General features: G+C 48.2%; 2 protein-coding genes across 8 annotated transcripts; one reads left to right on the top strand and one right to left on the bottom strand.

Moving 5' to 3' along the window:
* Nucleotides 1-69: 69 nt before the first annotated feature.
* SMIM33 (small integral membrane protein 33) lies at nucleotides 70-1,111 on the bottom strand. Its single transcript, XM_040241558.1, has 2 exons — nucleotides 1,106-1,111; nucleotides 70-502 (listed from the first exon to the last, which is right to left on the bottom strand). The coding sequence occupies exons 1-2, from the start codon at nucleotides 1,109-1,111 to the stop codon at nucleotides 113-115; spliced, it is 396 nt and encodes a 131-aa protein (XP_040097492.1). The 3' UTR covers nucleotides 70-112.
* Nucleotides 1,112-3,678: 2,567 nt separating this feature from the next.
* ECSCR (endothelial cell surface expressed chemotaxis and apoptosis regulator) lies at nucleotides 3,679-11,526 on the top strand. 7 transcript variants are annotated; one of them, XM_040239975.1, is made up of 10 exons: nucleotides 3,679-3,829; nucleotides 7,113-7,163; nucleotides 7,319-7,372; nucleotides 7,806-7,934; nucleotides 8,351-8,398; nucleotides 9,041-9,154; nucleotides 9,553-9,651; nucleotides 9,899-9,935; nucleotides 10,929-11,022; nucleotides 11,315-11,526. In XM_040239975.1, the coding sequence occupies exons 1-10, from the start codon at nucleotides 3,769-3,771 to the stop codon at nucleotides 11,345-11,347; spliced, it is 720 nt and encodes a 239-aa protein (XP_040095909.1). In that variant the 5' UTR covers nucleotides 3,679-3,768; the 3' UTR covers nucleotides 11,348-11,526. The 7 variants fall into 7 exon arrangements, 6 of the variants coding, with proteins under 6 accessions (XP_040095909.1, XP_040095911.1, XP_040095914.1 ...); XM_040239976.1 differs by having other exon boundaries at nucleotides 3,685-3,829; nucleotides 10,926-11,022; nucleotides 11,181-11,526; XM_040239974.1 differs by having other exon boundaries at nucleotides 3,685-3,829; nucleotides 10,926-11,022.
* The last annotated feature ends 6,800 nt before the right edge of the window (nucleotides 11,527-18,326 follow it).

Raw genomic sequence — 18,326 nt, forward strand, 5'->3', positions numbered from 1 at the left:
GATCCCATGGACAAGGGTCGCAAAGAGTCGACACAACTGAAGCAACTTAGCATGCAGTACTCTGTCCAGTTTCTTGTTCTGACACAGCTGAGGCCAACTTTCCAGAGTCTCCCTACAGAAACGTGACTTCATCGATGCTGAACCTGGGCCCATCTGGCACAGGGCAGGAGTCAGGGCCCGGAGGTTCCTGCTGGGCATCTTCATGACTGTCCTGATGGCCCAGCATGCGCCAGTGGATGAGGTAGATGCCACCCTCTGGCTTTGGGGATGGTGGCTCTGTGGCAAGAGTGGCATGGCCTTTGTGTAGCCTTGGCCCAAAGTGGACCGCCACCACGATACAGACTGCCAGCAAGACAAAGACAGCGACGATGACGGTGAGCAGGGGCAGCCCGACCCCTGGACGAGGTTCCCAGGCCCCGCCCAGGACCTCCGGAAGCTGCTTCTGGGGCTCCTGCCCTGCTGAGCCATTGACAGTTGGAGAAAGCCACGGATGGTGGCCAGCCTGGGAAGGAAGCGGTAGAGGGAGAGGGTAGTGACATGGGCATGTAGACACAGAGAAAGACCAAGCTAGAGAGAGATAGACACCCAAAGGGAACTGAGAGAGAGACAGACAGAGGCAGAGAGACAGTAAAGACATGGAGAAATAGAAAGAGATGGCAGAGACAGAAAAACATAGAGATAAACACACAGCAATAGATAGAATGAAAGAAAGAGACAAGGGGATACAGAGAAAATGAGGAAGATACAAGGAAAGAGAGAGATAAAGGGATAGAAGTGAAGATAAATACAGAGAAACAGAAACAGAGGGGACAAAACAGAGATCAGGAGACAAAGTCATTCAGAAAGGGACAAAGAGAGGGGCTTTAATACAGCCTAGCATATGAAGTTTATCCTTCCTTCCCCCACCAAGTCCCCTCGCACTGATCTCTCTTCCCAGGTCTCCAGCAAAATTCCTAAACACATCTAATGTCTTGGGTCAGGAGTCTTAGCACATTTTGGACTGCTCTCCCATGTCTTGGCCAGGGGTCAGTGAGCAACTATTCCTTTCAGTCCCAGGAAAAGGGAGTCATTGTGTCCAGCTTCTTAGGTTCCCGCTACTCCTCACCCACATGGTAGGAAGAAGGCTGGTACTCCAGGGGAGGGAGAGAGGAAGAGGAGGCATGAACCCCAGAGGCTTGGGGGAGGTAAGAGCTATAGCTCACCCCACAATATCCACTTCTGGATCAAGTTGTGGCGGGCGCTGTAGGGTATGGAACACTCACCGAAGATTCCTGGTTCCGTCCAAGATGGACTAAGGAGACCTTCTCCCAGCCTCTATCTCTTTCAGGGTCCAAGCATTCTTCTGCCTAAAGCTGGGGGTCATGATCCTTACCTCTGTCTGTCTCTACCCTGCTAAGTATTGGGTGGTGATGGGGTTTACTATCAAGGTAGCAAATCTCCAAACCATAGGCCCCAGAGCTGGCAAGGTTATCACAGGCTCAAGAAGCTCTCCCCCTGGTCTTCCCTTCCCCAGCTGGACCATGAGGAGCAGCCCTTGGGGTGGAGACCCTCCCCTAACTCTAAGCCTCAGCCTGACCATCCCCATGGGTAGGCAACTGGGGTCCAGGGAGGGCTGGCCAGGACAACCCACTCCTTTTAGTTCCTGAGTCACATTGTCCACCCCACCCATCCCCAGCAACTGTCCTTTGGCATCTTTACAGCTTAATACCTACCTCACCTCCCCTGCTTGAAAGTCTTTCACTCTCTAGGGCCCAAGCCACAGAGCTCCCAGGGTAGTGGGTGGGGAAGCAGTTCCGGATGTACAGGGGGAAAAGAGAAGCATAGGCTGGGGCAGGACTTGGGGCCCTTGATTGGGGGAGTCTCACCAGCCTGGCAGAAGGGGGTGAGCTGAGAATCTACCTGATGCATTGTCCGGCTGTGCAAGGCTCTCTTGGGACTGGCGGCCAGCGGGGAAAGGAGAGCCGGTTGCCTCAGCTGGGTCCCTACCCGGAGCTGCCACGTCTATGGGGTTTACAGGGCACACACCCTCTGCGCACACACCCTCACTGCTCTCTCCCGCGCTTTCACTTCCTTGAACATCTGGACTACCCTGGGCCCAGCCCTCAACTCTGACAGTGCTTTGATCTTACTCCTAGGCCCCTCCTTTCGCGTCCCCTGCCACCTTCAGCAGCTTGAGTCTGCCTGCTCATCCCTCCTCCACCAGATCCCAAACACTTGCCCTAACCCCGCCCCCTGCCCCCCAGCTTGCCGGCTCTACATCCCAACTGATTCCCTGAAGTCATTATCCTTTGATTTTTTTTTTTTAAAGCAATTTCTCAAGCACACTGAAAAGTGCAGACTATAATATACTAAGTCTCTCTGGTCCAGTCACCAGTTCTGTTCATCTCAATAGTCTGTCACATTTATTTCAAAGAATTTTAAGAACGAAAACATTACAAATAGAAGCTTCACTCCCTACCTCTCCCCTCCTTCTCACTCTAGGGATAATCATCTTGTTGAATTTGTTATTTATCGTTCCCATGCAAGGCATTCTTCTCTCTTTGTGCTTTTTCTTCACTGGTTTTTACAAGTATGAATTCTGTTATGTCTGTTTGCATTTGTCTATAACTTCATTTGTGAATGTGAGTGCTTTAATGCTTCTGAGTTACAAAAAGTGCCCACTGATCTCACCTTTCTCTGGAAACTGCTTTTTTTTTTTTTTTTTTTAATGTATTTATTTGTCTGGGGCATGACTTAGTTGCACCATGTGGGATCTAGTTCCCCGACCGGGGATTGAACACAGACCCCCTGCACTGGGAGCATAGGGTCTTAGCCACTGGACTACCAGGGAAGTCCCCCTGGAAACAGTTTATAAAGGATAACTTTTGGTTCCCAGCTAACTCCATAGGACCAGCCATCCCTCAATCTGTTCCTCACTGTGCAGCCACCACCCTTTATTCTAGTCTGGAGACCAGGAGACCCCCTAGGAACTCCTCTCACCCTGTGATCTGATCCCAGAAGGTAAGCCTCCTGATTCCTGTCTCTCAGCCCAGCTGCTACACATGCTGACGTTTAGGGACCCCACTCAACCTCCAAGCTCACTTAAGCTCTGGTCACTGGGTTTCTGACTTGACCTGCAGAGTGAGTGCAACTGGCTGGCTGGATGCTAAGGTCAGGGTGCTGCTGGAGCGCAGGGAACACCTGACCCCAGCACGGGGGGAGGGCTGAGGGAGGGATGCTTAGAACACGGTCCTTTAGTTTTTCTATGCAGAATAACAAGAATGTTGTAACGCCTCCCTGAAAGATGCAAGGAGTCCCAGCTGGATCTGGAGCCCTGAGGAGGGAGAGGTGTGTAGAGGATTCAGAGTCTCCAGAGGGTGGGCGGCCGAGCTTTAGGGCTCAGTGAGACAGAGTGATACTCCAAGAAAACCTCCAGGTGGTGTGTGGAGGGACAGATGGCCCCCTGCAGAGGAGAAGAGAGAGGGTGCGGGGCCAGGTCGCCATCACTGTCTTTTGTGCCCAGGTCCTGGCGGAGACCACGTGGCCCTAGCGAAGGCCACGAGGAGCCTGGGCGCAGGCGCTGCTGTTTCGGCCTTACATCCTCAGCTGAGCTGCCTGACTGAGCAGGGCCCCTGGAGCCAGTCCCAATCTGTTTCCTTCTATTCTTTGACAGGAAGCTCCTGGAGAGCCGGCCCCCACCCCCACCCCGCCCCAGCAGTCCCTCTCTCTTTTCCACTATGGACAGAGCTTCCACTCAGAGGCTGCCTGCCCATCGCAGATCCAGCTGACATGGGGAGCATCGGAGAAACGCAGCTGTGCTGGGCCATCCTGGGCTTCCTGCTGCTCCAAGGTAAGAGGCACCCACCACTGTCCTCCAGCAGTTCCTCTCCAGTGGCCAGCAGTTCTGGGCGCCTGTCCCTCCTTTGGGACACGCACAGCATGCAGGCTCTCCATCCAAGGCTTCACTCTCCCGGAGGGAAATTCCAGAGCCTTGTTATGAAGGGGATCACTTGCCTGGGGAGCTGGTCATTCCCAGGCAGCAGTAAAATAGAGATATTCTTAGATGCTTTGGTGGGAAACTTTCCAGGGAGAACTGGGCCCCCCAAAGAGCCTGGTCCCCTGAAATGTGGGAAGTGATTGTCTTGGTGTGAGGTTCAAGCTGGAAAGCTCCCTCCAGGCTGTCCTAGCACAAAATGGTCTGCACCTTGGACTTCACAGGTGATCTTTTTTCTTCTTCCATATGAGGAATAACAACCTAGGATCTCCAATTATTGACTTTACAGTCAAATCACAGCAATGAGGACTCAGGTTAGATACAAAGAACTGTTTGCCCAAGAAGCTGTACACATTTCATCTAGGGGGCCAGATGAAATCATCCCCAAAAGAAATGACTTGGGAACAACACATCTCAGGGCTCTGGTAGCTTATGACTTGTGAGGTAGCTCATAAGGGGTCTTCTAATTAGGGAGCAGTTGCTGGGAATCATGAGAAATCCAGGAGATTCTGACTCATAGGGCAGAAACTTCCCTTTGGTCATCCCCTCCCCACCCCCACTCCACCCTCCACAAGCCCTCCGGAGGATTTAGGAGCATGTGCTCAAAGCAGCAGAAGGAATTTCCAGAGTATTTGGACGGGGAGGGGAGGAAGGATGGTTTTTTCTTGGTGGTGGGTAAGAGGGCCTGCGTACTCCAACAGTCTGTCTCCTGGAGAGGTCAGACATGTCTCTGAAAGCCCAAAGACTGAGTATAAAACTCCGATCATCCCAATCCTATGCCCTGCCAACCCTCTCCCAGGAGGACAGAGTCACTCACTTGACCTGAGGCACGGGGACTAGGTGGTTGTAGAAACTGCAGAAATGGCAGAGGAGGAAATGAAAAAGTGAGACTCATGAGGGGACATTTTCACAAACCTAGGCTTCTCCCAGCTTCCCCACCTGCCATCCTGCCCCAGGCAAGCACCAGGGCTGGGAATGTCTTTAGTTTTTCTACCTCAACCATGAGCACCTTTGAGTATCCTAACCGCTCCTCCCAGGATCTCAGAGCGCTCACTGTTGTCTTCTTTGTTGGACTGGAGATTCTTTCAAGGATATTCAGGCTCACGGAGAAACTTGACTATGGAGACACAGATTCAGGGCAGACTTGAAACTTAGAGGATTAAAGAGAAGGGGCAAAAATTGAAATGTCCATAATTTCTTGACCATGAGCTGTCAGGAACTGTGTTAAATGCTTTAAGTGCATTTTCTTACCCTCACAGCCACTTGTGGGCTACTAAAATCACTTGCATTTTAAAGAAGAGAAAACTGAGGCCCGGGCCAGACGGTAAGTGACAGAATCAGGCCTTGAACCCAGGACCGTCAGTCTACAAAATCCATGATTTTAACTACTTAACTATGCTGCTGAGGAACATAGTGTGGTGGTGGTGAAGACAGAGAGGAGAGAGGCTAGAAGGGAATGAAGCAGGTAGGGATAAGGGAGAGGACACAAGAAAATAAGAAATCCCTGTGGTCAGTGTTCTTCCAGTTCTGCATGCCCAGTGGTCTGAGGCACCTGGGCCTGTAGGAACACAAGCTCCCCAAGTCCCTCCTCTCCTCGGTGAGGAATCCACTGTTGACACAGTGTTCCGGTTGGGGGAGGGGAGATGGGAGACAAAGAGAGAGCAGGCAACTGCTAGTTGGAGCTTGTGACTTTGAAACTCCTTCTAACTAGTTTTGCTTCTAGAAAAGCTCAAGAAAGCAGTGAACTGTGCCTTCCCACTAAAAACCAAAGTTGTAACTTTCTAGAACTAAGATGGTACCTTAGATATGCTTGATCGATAACTGATAGATTGATCTATCTGATATATGTCTATCAATTACTGATAGACATGCCTCAGATTGAAAGTATTCACCCAGGGTCAGCTGGGAAGAGTTCTCTTTAGGCTGGGGCACCTAGAAGCTTTAGCTCCCCGCTTGACACCCCCACCCAAGGAGGGAATGGGGCTATGAGAGATGGTGACCTGGAAAAACATGGCCCAGGCTTTGGGCAAGCTTGGGCTTGGAAGCAATTAATTTCTCTCCATCTGAGTGATAGCCTCACGGAGAAAGGCAGTGGTTAAAGAAAATAAACAGACCAGCAGGCTGCCCCAGGCTGGGCGGGCCCCTGGCCCTTAGCCACATCTGTTCACCTGGGCCCCAGGGCTTCCAGGCCTGGTGCTTCCCTGTTGACGAGGGGCCGAGGGAGCAGGAGGCCAGGCCAGTGGCTGCACTCCCTGCCCATCCAGTGGAGGACGGGAACCCAGCTGGGCGGCTCCACTTCCCCACGATGTTTTCCTTTCACATTGTTCACAGGTTTCAGGAATGATTTCATTGTGGAAAATGAGCAAAGAGGTCCCACACACACAGGGGACACAGGTATGGGCACACCAGCACACACGACCTCTGTGTGGAGGCCCACAGGCACACACATGTACCTACACAAAAGGGAACGAGGGCTTGTGACCCGGGCCTCCTGTTAATTGCCTCCTCCCTGGGTTTGGCTAACAGTGACCATTTCCAAAGTAGCCTCTACCTGTTAGAGTACACTGGTTGCTCGTTCTAGAATTTCCCTGCCTCCAGTGTGTACCTCCGAACTTGCTTCCTGTGTAGGCCCCCACCTCCAGCTGGAAGGACAGAGAGACAGCCCAGACACCAAGCCCAGCCCCTAACTCCATCTTATCCACCACATCTTCTCATCCCCTTCCTTTGGGGCAAGGCCAGGATGACAGCATTCACAGAAAAGGAATGGCTCTGCAGCACTGTAGGGAGAGTCTGCCTTCTAGCACAGGGGACTGGAAGCCAAAAGGCCTGGGTTCTTCTCCAGGGTGCGCACTGGGCAGAAAGCTCGCCAAGCTAGTCTGTATGTTCGCCTTTCTCTTGCCGGCTGCAGCTTCCAGCTCACAGGGCCTACTCCATCATTCAGGGCTGGATGCTTAGGAAGGAAGAGCTCCAGGCCAGTTCTGCAGTAATCTCTCACATGCCTTGAGAGTGGAGAGAGATGGATGATTGGGTGGTGGGTGGGGTAGGGAGAAAAGTCTAGAAAACATCAGCTTAGTGAAGAAGAGAGGGAGACAGAGCAGTCAGAGGCAGTGGACCCTCAGTCTCAGATGATCTGTTTCAGGAGCCTTCACCAGTCAAAGTTCAACCACACGGCCAGCTTCCCCTGAAACAAGTGAGTGTGGCTGCTGAGTAGCCAAGCCCTACCTTCTGCCCTCTCCCCAGCCCTTTAGACCTGCTTGGAGCCCAAGGGTTCTTGGGTGGGCTAGGGAGTGTGGTGGCACCACCAAACCTGCCCAGCCTCCAACTGCCCTCTGCCTATATTTGCAGGTGCTTCCGCAGAGGCCAACAGCTTAAGCCCTCTGTCCAACACCTGGATCACAGGTACCCCACTGCTTAGGTTATAGATGCCATCCAGAGAGGGTCCAACAATGAGGCAGACACAGAGTCTGCTTTAAAGGACAATACAGAGTAGTAGGGGACTAGACAAGTAAATAGGACCTCACACTGACAGTTAGGAGGCGGGGAAGGGCCATAATGGGCATAAGCCAAAGGTGCTATGGGAACCCAGGCAGTATCAACCACTTCAGATGTAGGGTCAGACATCCCAGACTGAGTGGTCTCTGAAGTTGAGGTCCCAAAAGAAGTCAGTCAGATGGAGGCTGTGGGTTGGAGGGTGGTAGGGCATACTGCAGGCAGAGGGCACTGCGAAGGTAGAGGCCCAGAGGAACTGAAGACAGGTTTGGGACTAAAGAGCCTCCCTGGCCACATGCTGGCTGAGGCCCTAAGCAGGCCACATGTGCTTCCTAATCTGCAGCAGCATCAGAGACGCCCTCACAGTTCTCCACAGAAGCCGTGACTCTGAGTTCAAGCACCGTGGCTGATCACTTGCCGTCCTCTCCGGGACTGACTTGGTCCCAGTCAGAGAAACACACATCAGGACTCAGTGAGTACCCGGGGCTGGGGGTGGAAAAACACTGGGTCATATCTGACTGGGTTCCTTCTTCCTCATTCAGGAGGCCCAGGGTCCTGCCCCACAGTGAGGGTTCACACCAGGATCCTCACCGGTGGTACCCTGCTTTGGGAGACAGCTAAAGCGGCCTGGGGCTGAGGGTGGGGAGAATGGAGCTAGGAATGGGTCACAGTGAAGGTAAAAGGAGCCTGGACTCAGAATTGATAAAGACATAGATGGGATAAGTTGGGGGGAGAAGGGCTAAGAAAATACAAAATGATGGAAAGGAAGGCATAAAAGGTTGGGGAAGGGCTACACGCTTCTCAGGGCAGGCTGGCCTTCACCCAGCAGTATGGGAGAAAACCAGGAGTGGGTGGGTGCCTTCCATCTGGGCCCTGTTTTATGTGCAGGCGCTGATGTTCCGAGCAGTGGCAGGAGCAGCAACAGCATGAGCCGAGGTATGTCCTGTCTGTGCTCACAGAGCAGAGTGCCCTGACCCTTTCTCTTGTCCCAGCCCTCTGCTCTTCGACTTTTTTTATGCTTCCCACCTTATTTGGTGGGGCAGGGGGTGAGGATAAGGAAGTGGAATTGTGGAATTGCAATCAGGCCTGCAGTAAATGTGTTGAAGCTGGGCAGAGACGGGCAACCATGCTGCATTATAAGAGCGTCAGAAACTTGTGTCCATTAACTGGCAGCCTGACTTGTTAGGTCAGTGCCAGGGGACAAACATCCAGTGCCCTTCCTTCCTCCCAGTTCAACATTTGGCAAAACACAGATGGCTCCCCGTGTTTTGTTTTAGGAGCCCAGTCTGGCTCCCTATCTCTGCAGCCCTCCTCTGAGCCTCATGGGTGTGGTGGGAAGAGCATAATGAGGGGAAGCATCCTGAACTTTCTGAAGTCCTCTGGAACTAGGAACATGAGCAACCAGTAGTACTCTTCCCGTGATCTCACGTCTCCCAGATTTGAAGGGTGGGAGGGTGTCTTTTGTGGGAGTTCTCTCCTCAGTCCTCTACCTGGGGGAAGTGGGAGGGGACTGGCTTTCTCATGGAGGCTTAGTCAGTCCCTCCCCTGATTCCCCCATCCCTCCCTGCTCCTTTCTAGACACCTCTCACAATGTAACTTCCACATCACCTAACATGAATTTTAGGATGACAGCAGACTCCACTGTCCCTCCCAGCCCCACGTCAGAGACGGTGCTCACTGTGGCTGCATTTGGTGAGAGGGAGAAGGTGGGGAGTGGTGGGTGGGAGGCTCATGCCTGAACTGACTTGAACTCTGGGTCTGGGAACACAAGTTCAAATCTTGCCCATTTGTTTCAGGAGGGTTGACAGATGAGGAAGATGCTGGTGGGGAAGGAGCCTCCACTGGCCCTTCACTCAGCTCTTTTGGACTCTGCTGGACTCCATGTTCTTAAGAGAGGATGGGGTGGGCTGTGGAGGTCACTTGGCCAGGGATACAGGCTGAGAGCGCATTCATTTGGGAGTGAAGGGGAATTCACTTTGCTCCCAGAACCTGTATAAACAGCACTCAGCTGGGAAGGGAATTTGGACTCCTGTTGCCCTCTTTTGTCCCTTCCTCTGCCTTTTCCTCACCCCATTCTTCTCCCTGTTCAGGTGTTATCAGCTTCATTGCGATCCTAGTGGTTGTGGTGATTGTCCTGGTCAGTGTGGTCAGTCTAAGGTTTAAGTGTCAGAAGAACAAGGAGTCTGAAGGTACATGCCCTGACTCTCAGGGACCCCTTTGCCTTTCTTTGATGAGGGACCTAGGACTGTTTTAGCACTGGGCTCCTAAAACAGCCAGACTCTAGGCCTGACACCCAGCCCAGAATTGAGGTAAGGAACAGCATGCAGGGAAATGAGAAATGGGGGGGGGGGGTCCACTTAGGTGGGCTTTGAAGGGCCAATTGGGCTCCTGAGTTACAGCCTGTGGCCTCCAACCTGTGCCTTTGGGTTTTTACAGATCCCCAGAAACCTGGGAGTTCAGGGCTCTCTGAAAGGTAAGAGTATTAGAGGTGCAAGCAAAGAATCATCTACTGACCTCTTACTCCTCCACTCCAAGAGGGAACCAATGCTTTCTGCTTCTTAGACACACATACACACACCCACACCCACACACACACCGCCCCCCCACAGAGTCCTGACAGCCTCACTGAGGCCTGGGCTGGGGGTGGACAGGATAGGGGTGGAACTGAAAGGAAACAGTCAGGTGAGAGGATATGGACTTTAGCCCCAAGGCTAAGCCTATATTAACCTCTTCATGAAAAGCGAAGGAACTCAGATTCTAATATACTCCTTAAACAGAGGGTATGTACTTAAGGAACCACTTTCTGAACACCTTGTATGTGTCAAGCACTATCTTAGGTATTTTGTAATACCGGGAGTAGGTGATGGACAGGGAGGCCTGGCGTGCTGCGATTCATGGGGTCGCAAAGAGTCAGACATGACTGAGCAACTGAACTGAACTGAATATTATCTCAAGTTCTTAGAGTTCTTCAAGGCAGATATTTCTGCATTTTACACATTAAAAAAAAATAAGACTTAGGAGAAGTTGTGGTGCTAGAGGTGAAGAACCTGCCTATCAATGCAGGAGACATGAAAGACATGGGTTTGATCCCTGAGTCAGAAGATCCCCTGGAGGAGGAAATGGCAACCCACTCCAGCATTTTCGCCTGGAGAATCCCATGAACAGAGGAGCCTAGTGGGCTACACTCCTTAGGGTCACAAAGAGTCAGATATGACTGAAGCAACTTAGCATGCAGGAGAGGTTTTAATTTGGTCCAGGTCACACAAGTAGTAGGTAATAAAACTAAGATTTAAACACAAGTCTGTTGGGCTTCAAAGCATATACTCATTTGATGACAGTCTATCACCAAAATAAAGGCTTCTCAAAACAAAGGTCTAAGTTTCAACACCCACTCAACAATTCCTTGACCCCCAGTGCCCTGCGGCTCCTTCTCTCTAAAACCCATGTTCCCTTCCTTCCCCAGCGGTTCCACAGCCAATGGAGAGAAAGAGAGCATCACTCTTATCTCGATGAAGAACATCAACATGAATAACAGCAAAGGATGCCCCTCAGCAGAGAAGGTGCATTTTTTCCCTGGTTCCTTCCTTCTCCTTCCTCCTCCTTTCAGGCTCTATTTCCTTAACCAGAAAGGAGATACTCTCGAAGGCCCAGACTCTTCTTTCTTTACCCAACCATGGCTAATAACTTCACCCATCCTCATCATATATTTATTTTGCAGGTTCTTTAAAAGCAACCTTGGGTCTCAATGGATCTGATGATGATGCAACTGCCCTGTGACTATAAGGAAGAAGGTGATGGAATCAGTAGAGGCAATGAACCAGATATAAATTATTGTTTCTCATTTACTCCCAGATTGAAAGGACCCTAGCATCCCTCCAGATCTGAGAGGGAGCTGCCAGTATGAGAGACACTTTCCCATGTGGACAGTCAGCCTAGAAACACAGCCTGCTCCTCCCTGCCATTTCAAAGTCACAGGAAGGAGGAGTCTACAGAGCCAGAGCAAGGAAAATGACAAAGTGAACTGATCCTTTTTCCTTGGCATTAAAGTTATTTTCTGACCTGCAGTCTAATTTCTTTTAAGGTCTATGCCCTCATGAGTATTTCTTAGTGTTTTAGCAGTTCTGGGGCCTCCTTTTGGAGGTAAGACATGTGTACAAGTTTCTACCCCTGTGGGGAGCTCTCAGAAACTTGGGAAGTGGAGAAAATGTTTTATTAGGTCTGCGTTGTTTTACTTGATTTATTAAGTAGTGATGAGGACTAACCACTCCAATAGAAGGGAGAGAAAAGGAGCTATAAACAGTGACCAGCTGTCACCAGCTGGTCTGCAGAGTGAGAACACGAGCGGTACAACACATTTTGATTCAAACACTTGGGTGACAAGAGCTGAATAACATAAAGGCAAGTGTCCTCTGCCTGCTCCAGGTAGACGTGATTCACTTTCATCCTACCAGTGGGAATAGCGCTGGGAAGGATAGATCTATGACTTCATAAACCTAAATCTACCCTCTTTGCCCCTCACAGCAATGATTTCTGTGTCTGAGAAACAGAGTGAAGGTTCACAAACACAGTAAAGTCATTTAAACAGAATGAGAAAAAGAAAGTCATCTGTACTCTTAGTAATCTCTACCAGGACACTGGTTTGGAAGTGAATCTTGGTTGGGGAGAGCCAATGGAAGAGTCATCTGGGTATGTCTGCATGGAGCACCATAAGCATCTGGTTGATGGCAGTTTAGAACACAAGAAAATACAAATCAGCCATTCTGAAGCAACCATATGCTATTTTCTTCTGGATTTAGACTCTATGAAGTAACAAGAGAGAGAAAGCTTAGAACAGAAAGTTTCACTCTACTTGTCTCAATGAAACTATTAAAGTGGTCTGAAGAAACCAACTGGATTGTAAAATCCTCTAGGGCAGGGCCTATAACCTGCTCATGTCTGTAGCTTCTATGTGGTACATGCCCAGTACATCAGAGGTCATGAAAACTGGCTTGTGAGTGCAGAGAATCTAGTCAAAAGGCTGGGCTCTGCTGTAGACTTGCAGTTTGATTTGGGTGAAACCACTTCTATCTCTGAAACTATTTTCTTACTTTTAAAGTGAGGTAGGTAGACTACTTGGTCTTCCCTATCTTTTTTAGTTCTTATAGTCTACATTTGGTAAACTCAAAATATAAGAGAAAATGAACACAATATTTTGAGCAGAGATCATTCTGGGTGGGAGCCAGAGACAAGTATTGGGTGACTCTGGGGCTTAGATTTTCCTATGTGTTAGTGTGCATCAGTGTGGAAGAATGATCCCAGCCTAGCCCTGTCTATCTCATAGGCTACTTGGTAGGTAAAATGGAATAGTAAATGTGAAGACACTTGGAAAGTAAAAGGGCTAGCTGGCAACTGCAGCAGATAATGTGGAGTACCACTACCCAGGTCCCACTTCAGGATCAAGACTCTTGACCTTAAACTGCTGGGAGTATTGACTGCTGAGGGCTCATAGCTGACTTATGACCAGTCGATGGGGATGGAGGTAGGGGTGAAGACCTGGACTCCTTATATCAATTTCTCCCTCTGCTTAATCCTGCTTTCCTTATAACTCACAACTTAATATTAGGAACACTCAACAATAAACCTTCAGCATGCAAGTCTCAGAGACTCTATTTGCTGGAGTACCCAACATGTGACAGCAATTCTATAGCATTTAAAAAATGATTGATATATTTCATTTAAGTCACAATGCAAAAAACACATGACTTCCTAGCCAGTTCCAGTACAAAAATCCATTCACTGGGATAGAACTCTCCAGGTGACCTAACAATGTCTAGAAGTACTGGATTCTTTTTGAATTGTTATTGTTACTCTGACTTCGAGGGGGACTTGGTTCAGTTCCTTATCATGCTGGACTAATTAGGTTAAGGACATGCTTTCATTCTAGGTAACTCAGTTGACATCTTCATTATAAGGTGACAAATTTCCCCCTGATTCTGGACAATGTTATGCAAATATGAGCTGTTAGTCCTAAGGAATTTACATGTGGGAGAGACGGAGTGAACTGGTATCAACAAGAGACTAAAAGCCTTTACCCTGAAATTGACATTGAAATACCACATTAGCCAAGTTGACTTTCCTGTTGTCAAATAAATAACCTTTTGGAAGAGGTTAAGGATGAATTCACTTCATGCTGAATTCTGCTCTCTAGCAAGCTATATTAGAGGGGTTTCTGCTGGAGAATCCTACTATTTATGTAAATACACAACCCCACCTCTGACAGGAAATCCAAGTATAGCCTTTCCCTGCAGCTTCCCTGAGCCCATATTTCTTCCTTGATGTCTAGACAACAGGATGGTGGTCATTTACTGGATGGCTTCCTCCCTATTCTAACATAGGACTCCAGGACTCCAAAGCAGGAACAGGTGGCAGGGGTGGGCTGGTTGCTGTGTGTCCTTCCCTTGCTTCTCCCTGCATCCAATGGGAGGTCAACTGACAAGTCATCTCAGGAGCACAGGCTCCATCAAACACAGGGATGATTTATTCAGTATCTTTCTTCCAGGGCTGGATGGAGCAGCACCTCAATCACATAGGGCACACAGCAAACCTCAGTATCAGCAGCAAAAACTCACTACAGTTCAACAAATTTTTCTAAAAGTAGAGAAACTGATAGAAAATCTGAGGCTGATTCTAGGTGAAGTGGTTTAGCAGATGAAGAGTTACTGCAGGCCTCCCAGCCTAGGTCTTGAACACAATTTCCCAAAGCCAGGCTGCTGCTGCTGCTGCTAAGTCACTTCAGTCGTGTCCAACTCTGTGCGACCCCATAGACGGCAGCCCACCAGGCTCCCCCGTCCCTGGGATTCTCCTGGCAAGAACACTGGAGTGGGTTGCCATTTCCTTCTCCAATGCAGGAAAGTGAAAAGTGAAAGTGAAGTCGCTCAGTCATGCCTGACCCTTAGCAACCCCATGGACTGCAGCCTTCCAGGCTCCTCAATCCATGGGATTTTCCAGGCAAGACAGGCTGGTACTACTCAGTTCTATTGAATTTGCTAGGAAACATTGTGTGGCTCTGCCCAGAAGTTTCCCCCTTGATTTGTGGATGTCCTTTCTCATCTCTTTGAACTTCTTTCTGCACCTACCTCCCTTTCTTTGAGAACTGCCAAGTTCTTGTCCCTTATTTCCTTCCCAGGTGCTCTCACTCTTCCTGCTGATTACTTTCCCCAGCACCTCCATCCTGAGCCCTTTAAGCCCACAGTTTCCTCTTTTACCAAACAGAGATTGAATTTGACAGTGGGAATTATTTTTGTTGTGTGGTTGGCGTGCTTAAGCAAAAACTGGCACAGACGTGTTCTAAATGTTGAGGATTTGGAGTTCTAAGTTAGTCCTGGTGATATAGTCACAGAAAAATTCACCCAGAAGTGTTAATTGAAGTGTAAATGAGCTGAAGGATATATTTGCATGGTAATATCTGAGAAAGTTGTAATGCTAAACCATTTTCTACTGATCTAGAAGTCACTGAGCCATCTAGAAGTGGAGGAAGTGAGGTTTCAGAGGATAAAGGGAAAGGTCATTGAGGTACCAGACATTTCCAAGAGGCCTCAGCTTCCCAAATCTTGTCCAGCATTCTTGAACCTGGACCCTATTCCTAGTTCAGTTCAGTTCAGCTCAGTCGTGTCCAACTCTTTGTGACCCCATGGACTGCAGCACACCAGGTCTCCCTATCCATCACCAACTCCCGGAGCTTACTGAAACTCATGTCCATCGAATCTGTGATGCCATCCAACCATCTCATCCTCTGTCTTCCCCTTCTTATGCCTTCAATCTTCCCCAACATCTGGGTCTTTTCCAGTGAGTCAGTTCTTCACATCAGGTGGCCAAAGTATTGGAGCTTCAGGTTCAGCATCAGCCTTTCCAATGAATATTTGGGACTGATTTCCTTTAGGATTGATTGGTTTGATCTCCTTGTAGTCCAAGGGACTCTCAAGAGTCTTCTCCAACACCACAGTTCAAAAGCATCAATTCAGCACTCAGCTTTATTTATAATCCAACTCTCACATCCATACACGACTTATGGAAAAATCATAGCTTTGACTAGACGAACTTTGTTGGCAAAGTAATGTCTCTGCTTTTTAATATGTTGTCTAGGTTAGTCATTGCTTTTCTTCCAAGGAGCAAGTATCTTTTAATTTCATGGCTGCAGTCAACATCTGCAGTGATTTTGGAGCCCCCCAAAATAAAGTCTCTCACTGTTTCCACTGATTCCCCATCTATTTGCCATGAAGTGATGGGACCAGATGCCATGATCTTAGTTTTCTGAATGCTGAGTTTTAAGCCAACTTTTTCACTCTCCTCTTTCACTTTCATCAAGAGGCTCTTTAATTCTTCATTTTCTGCCATAAGGGTGGTGTCATCTGTGTATCTGAGGTTAATGATATTCCCCCCAGCTATCTTGATTCCAGCTTGTGTTTCATCCAGCCTGGCATTTCACATGATGTACTCTGCATAGTGAAGTGAGATAAGCAGGGTGACAATATACAGCCTTGATATACTCCTTTCCCGATTTGGAACCAGTCTGTTGTTCCATGTCCATTTCTAACTGTTGTTTCCGGTATACAGATTTCTCAACAGGCAGGTCAGGTGGTCTGGTCTTCCCATCTCTTGAAGAATTTTCCACAGTTTGTTGTGATCCACACAGTCAAAGGCTTTAACGTAGTCAATAAAGCAGAAGAAGATGTTTTTCTGGAACTCTCTTGCTTTTTCAATGATCCAATGGATGTTGGCAATTTGATCTCTGGTTCCTCTGCCTTTTCTAAAACCAGCTTGAACATCAGGAAGTTTACGGTTCACGTACTGTTGAAGCCTAGCTTGGAGAATTTTGAGCATTACTTTACTAGCATGTGAGATGAGTGCAATTGTGTGCTAGTTTAAGCATCCTTCGGCATTGCCTTTCTTTGGGATTGGAATGAAAACTGACCTTTTCCAGTCGTGGGGCCACTGCTGAGTTTTCCAAGTTTGCTGGCATATTGAGTGCAGCACTTTCACAGCATCATCTTTCAGGATTTGAAATAGCTCAGCTGGAATTCCATCACCTCCACTAGCTTTGTTCATAGTGATGCTTCCTAAGGCCCACTTGACTTCGCATTCCAGGATGTCTGGCTCTAGGTGAGTGATCACACCATCGTGGTTAACTGGGACATGAAGATCTTTTTTGTGTAGTTCTTCTGTGTATTCTTGCCACCTCTTTTTAATATCCCTTGCTTCTGTTAGGTCCATACCATTTCTGTCCTTTATTTTTCCCATCTTTGCATGAAATGTTCCCTTGATATCTATAATTTTCTTGAAGAGATCTCTAGTCTTTCCCATTCTATTATTTTCCTCTATTTCTTTGCACTGATCACTGAGGAAGACTTTCTTATCTCTCCTTGATATTCTTTGGAACTCTGCATTAAAATGAGTATATCTTTCCTTTTCCCCTTTGCCTTTAGTTTCTCTTCTTTTCTCAGCTATTTGTAAGACCTCCTCAGACAACCATTTTGCCTTTCTGCCTTTCTTCTTGGGGATGGTCTTGATCACTGCCTCTTGTACAATGTCACAAATCTCCATCTATAGTTCTTCAGCCACTCTATCAGATCTAATCCCTTGAATCTATTTGTTACTTCCACTGTATAATCATAAGGGATTTAACTTAGGTCATACCTGAATGGTATATTGGTTTTCCCTTCTTTCTTCAATTTAATTTTGAATTTGGCAGTAAGAAGTTCATGATCTGAGCCACAGTCAGCTCCTGGTCTTGTTTTTGCTGACTGTATAGAGCTTCTCCATCTTTGGCTGCAAAGAATATAATCAATCTGATTTCAGTATTGACCATCTAGTGATGTCCATGTGTAGAGTCTTCTCTCGTGTTGTTAGAAGAGGGTGTTTGCTATGACTAGTGCGTTCTCTTGGCAAAACTCCGTTAGTCTTTGACCTGCTTCATTCTGTACTCCAAGGCCAAATTTTCCTGTTACTCCAGGTATCTCTTGACTTCCTACTTTTGCATTCCAGTCCCCTATAAAGAAAGGGACATCTTTTGGGGGTGTTAGTTCTAAAAGGTCTTGTAGGTCTTCATAGAACCGTTCAACGTCAGCTTCTTCGGCATTACTGGTCGGGGCATAGACTTGGAATACTGTGATACTGAATGGTGTGCCTTGGAAACAAACAGAGATGATTGTTTCATTTTTGAGATTGCATCCAAGTACTGCATTTTGGACTCTTGTTGACTATGATGGCTATTCCATTTCTTCTAAGGGATTCTTGCCCACAGTAGTAGATATAATGGTCATCTGAGTGACCATTCCATTCCATTTTAGTTAATTGATTCCTAAAATGTTGATGTTCACTCTTGCCATCTCCTGTTTGACCACTTCCAATTTGCCTTGATTCATGGACCTAACATTCCAGGTTCCTATGCAATATTGCTCTTTGGAGCATCGGACTTTACTTCCATCCCCAGTCATATCCACAACTCGGTGTTGTTTTTGCTTTGGCTCTGTCTCTTCATTCTTTCTGGAGTTATTTCTCCACTGATTTCCAGTAGCATATTGGGCACCTACCAACATGGGGAGTTCATCTTTCAGTGTCCTATCTTTTTGCCTTTTCATGCTGTTTATGGTGTTCTCAAGGCAAGAATACTGAAGTGGCTTGCCATTCCCTTCTCCAGTGGACCACGTTTCGTCAGAACTCTCCACCATGACCCGTCCATCTTGGGTGGCCCTACATGGCATGGCTCAAAGTTTCACTGAGTTAGACAAGGCTGTGGTCAATGTGATCAGTTTGGTTAGTAGTCTGTGACCCTACTCCTAAGTAGCCCCATAATTCATAGCACTTCTTCTCAATCCAATTTCTCCCA

The sequence above is a fragment of the Oryx dammah genome, unplaced genomic scaffold (genome assembly GCF_014754425.2).
Source record: "Oryx dammah isolate SB20612 unplaced genomic scaffold, SCBI_Odam_1.1 HiC_scaffold_5, whole genome shotgun sequence".
NCBI lineage: Eukaryota > Metazoa > Chordata > Mammalia > Artiodactyla > Bovidae > Oryx > Oryx dammah.

Excerpts from the sequence above, each read along its gene's own strand:
- ECSCR (XM_040239974.1), top strand. The coding sequence starts at position 3,769 with ATGGGGAGCATCGGAGAAACGCAGCTGTGCTGGGCCATCCTGGGCTTC. Across the intron at positions 7,373-7,805 it reads GTCCAACACCTGGATCACAG|CAGCATCAGAGACGCCCTCA; the intron begins GTACCCCACTGC and ends CCTAATCTGCAG. Across the intron at positions 7,935-8,350 it reads GAAACACACATCAGGACTCA|GCGCTGATGTTCCGAGCAGT; the intron begins GTGAGTACCCGG and ends TTTTATGTGCAG.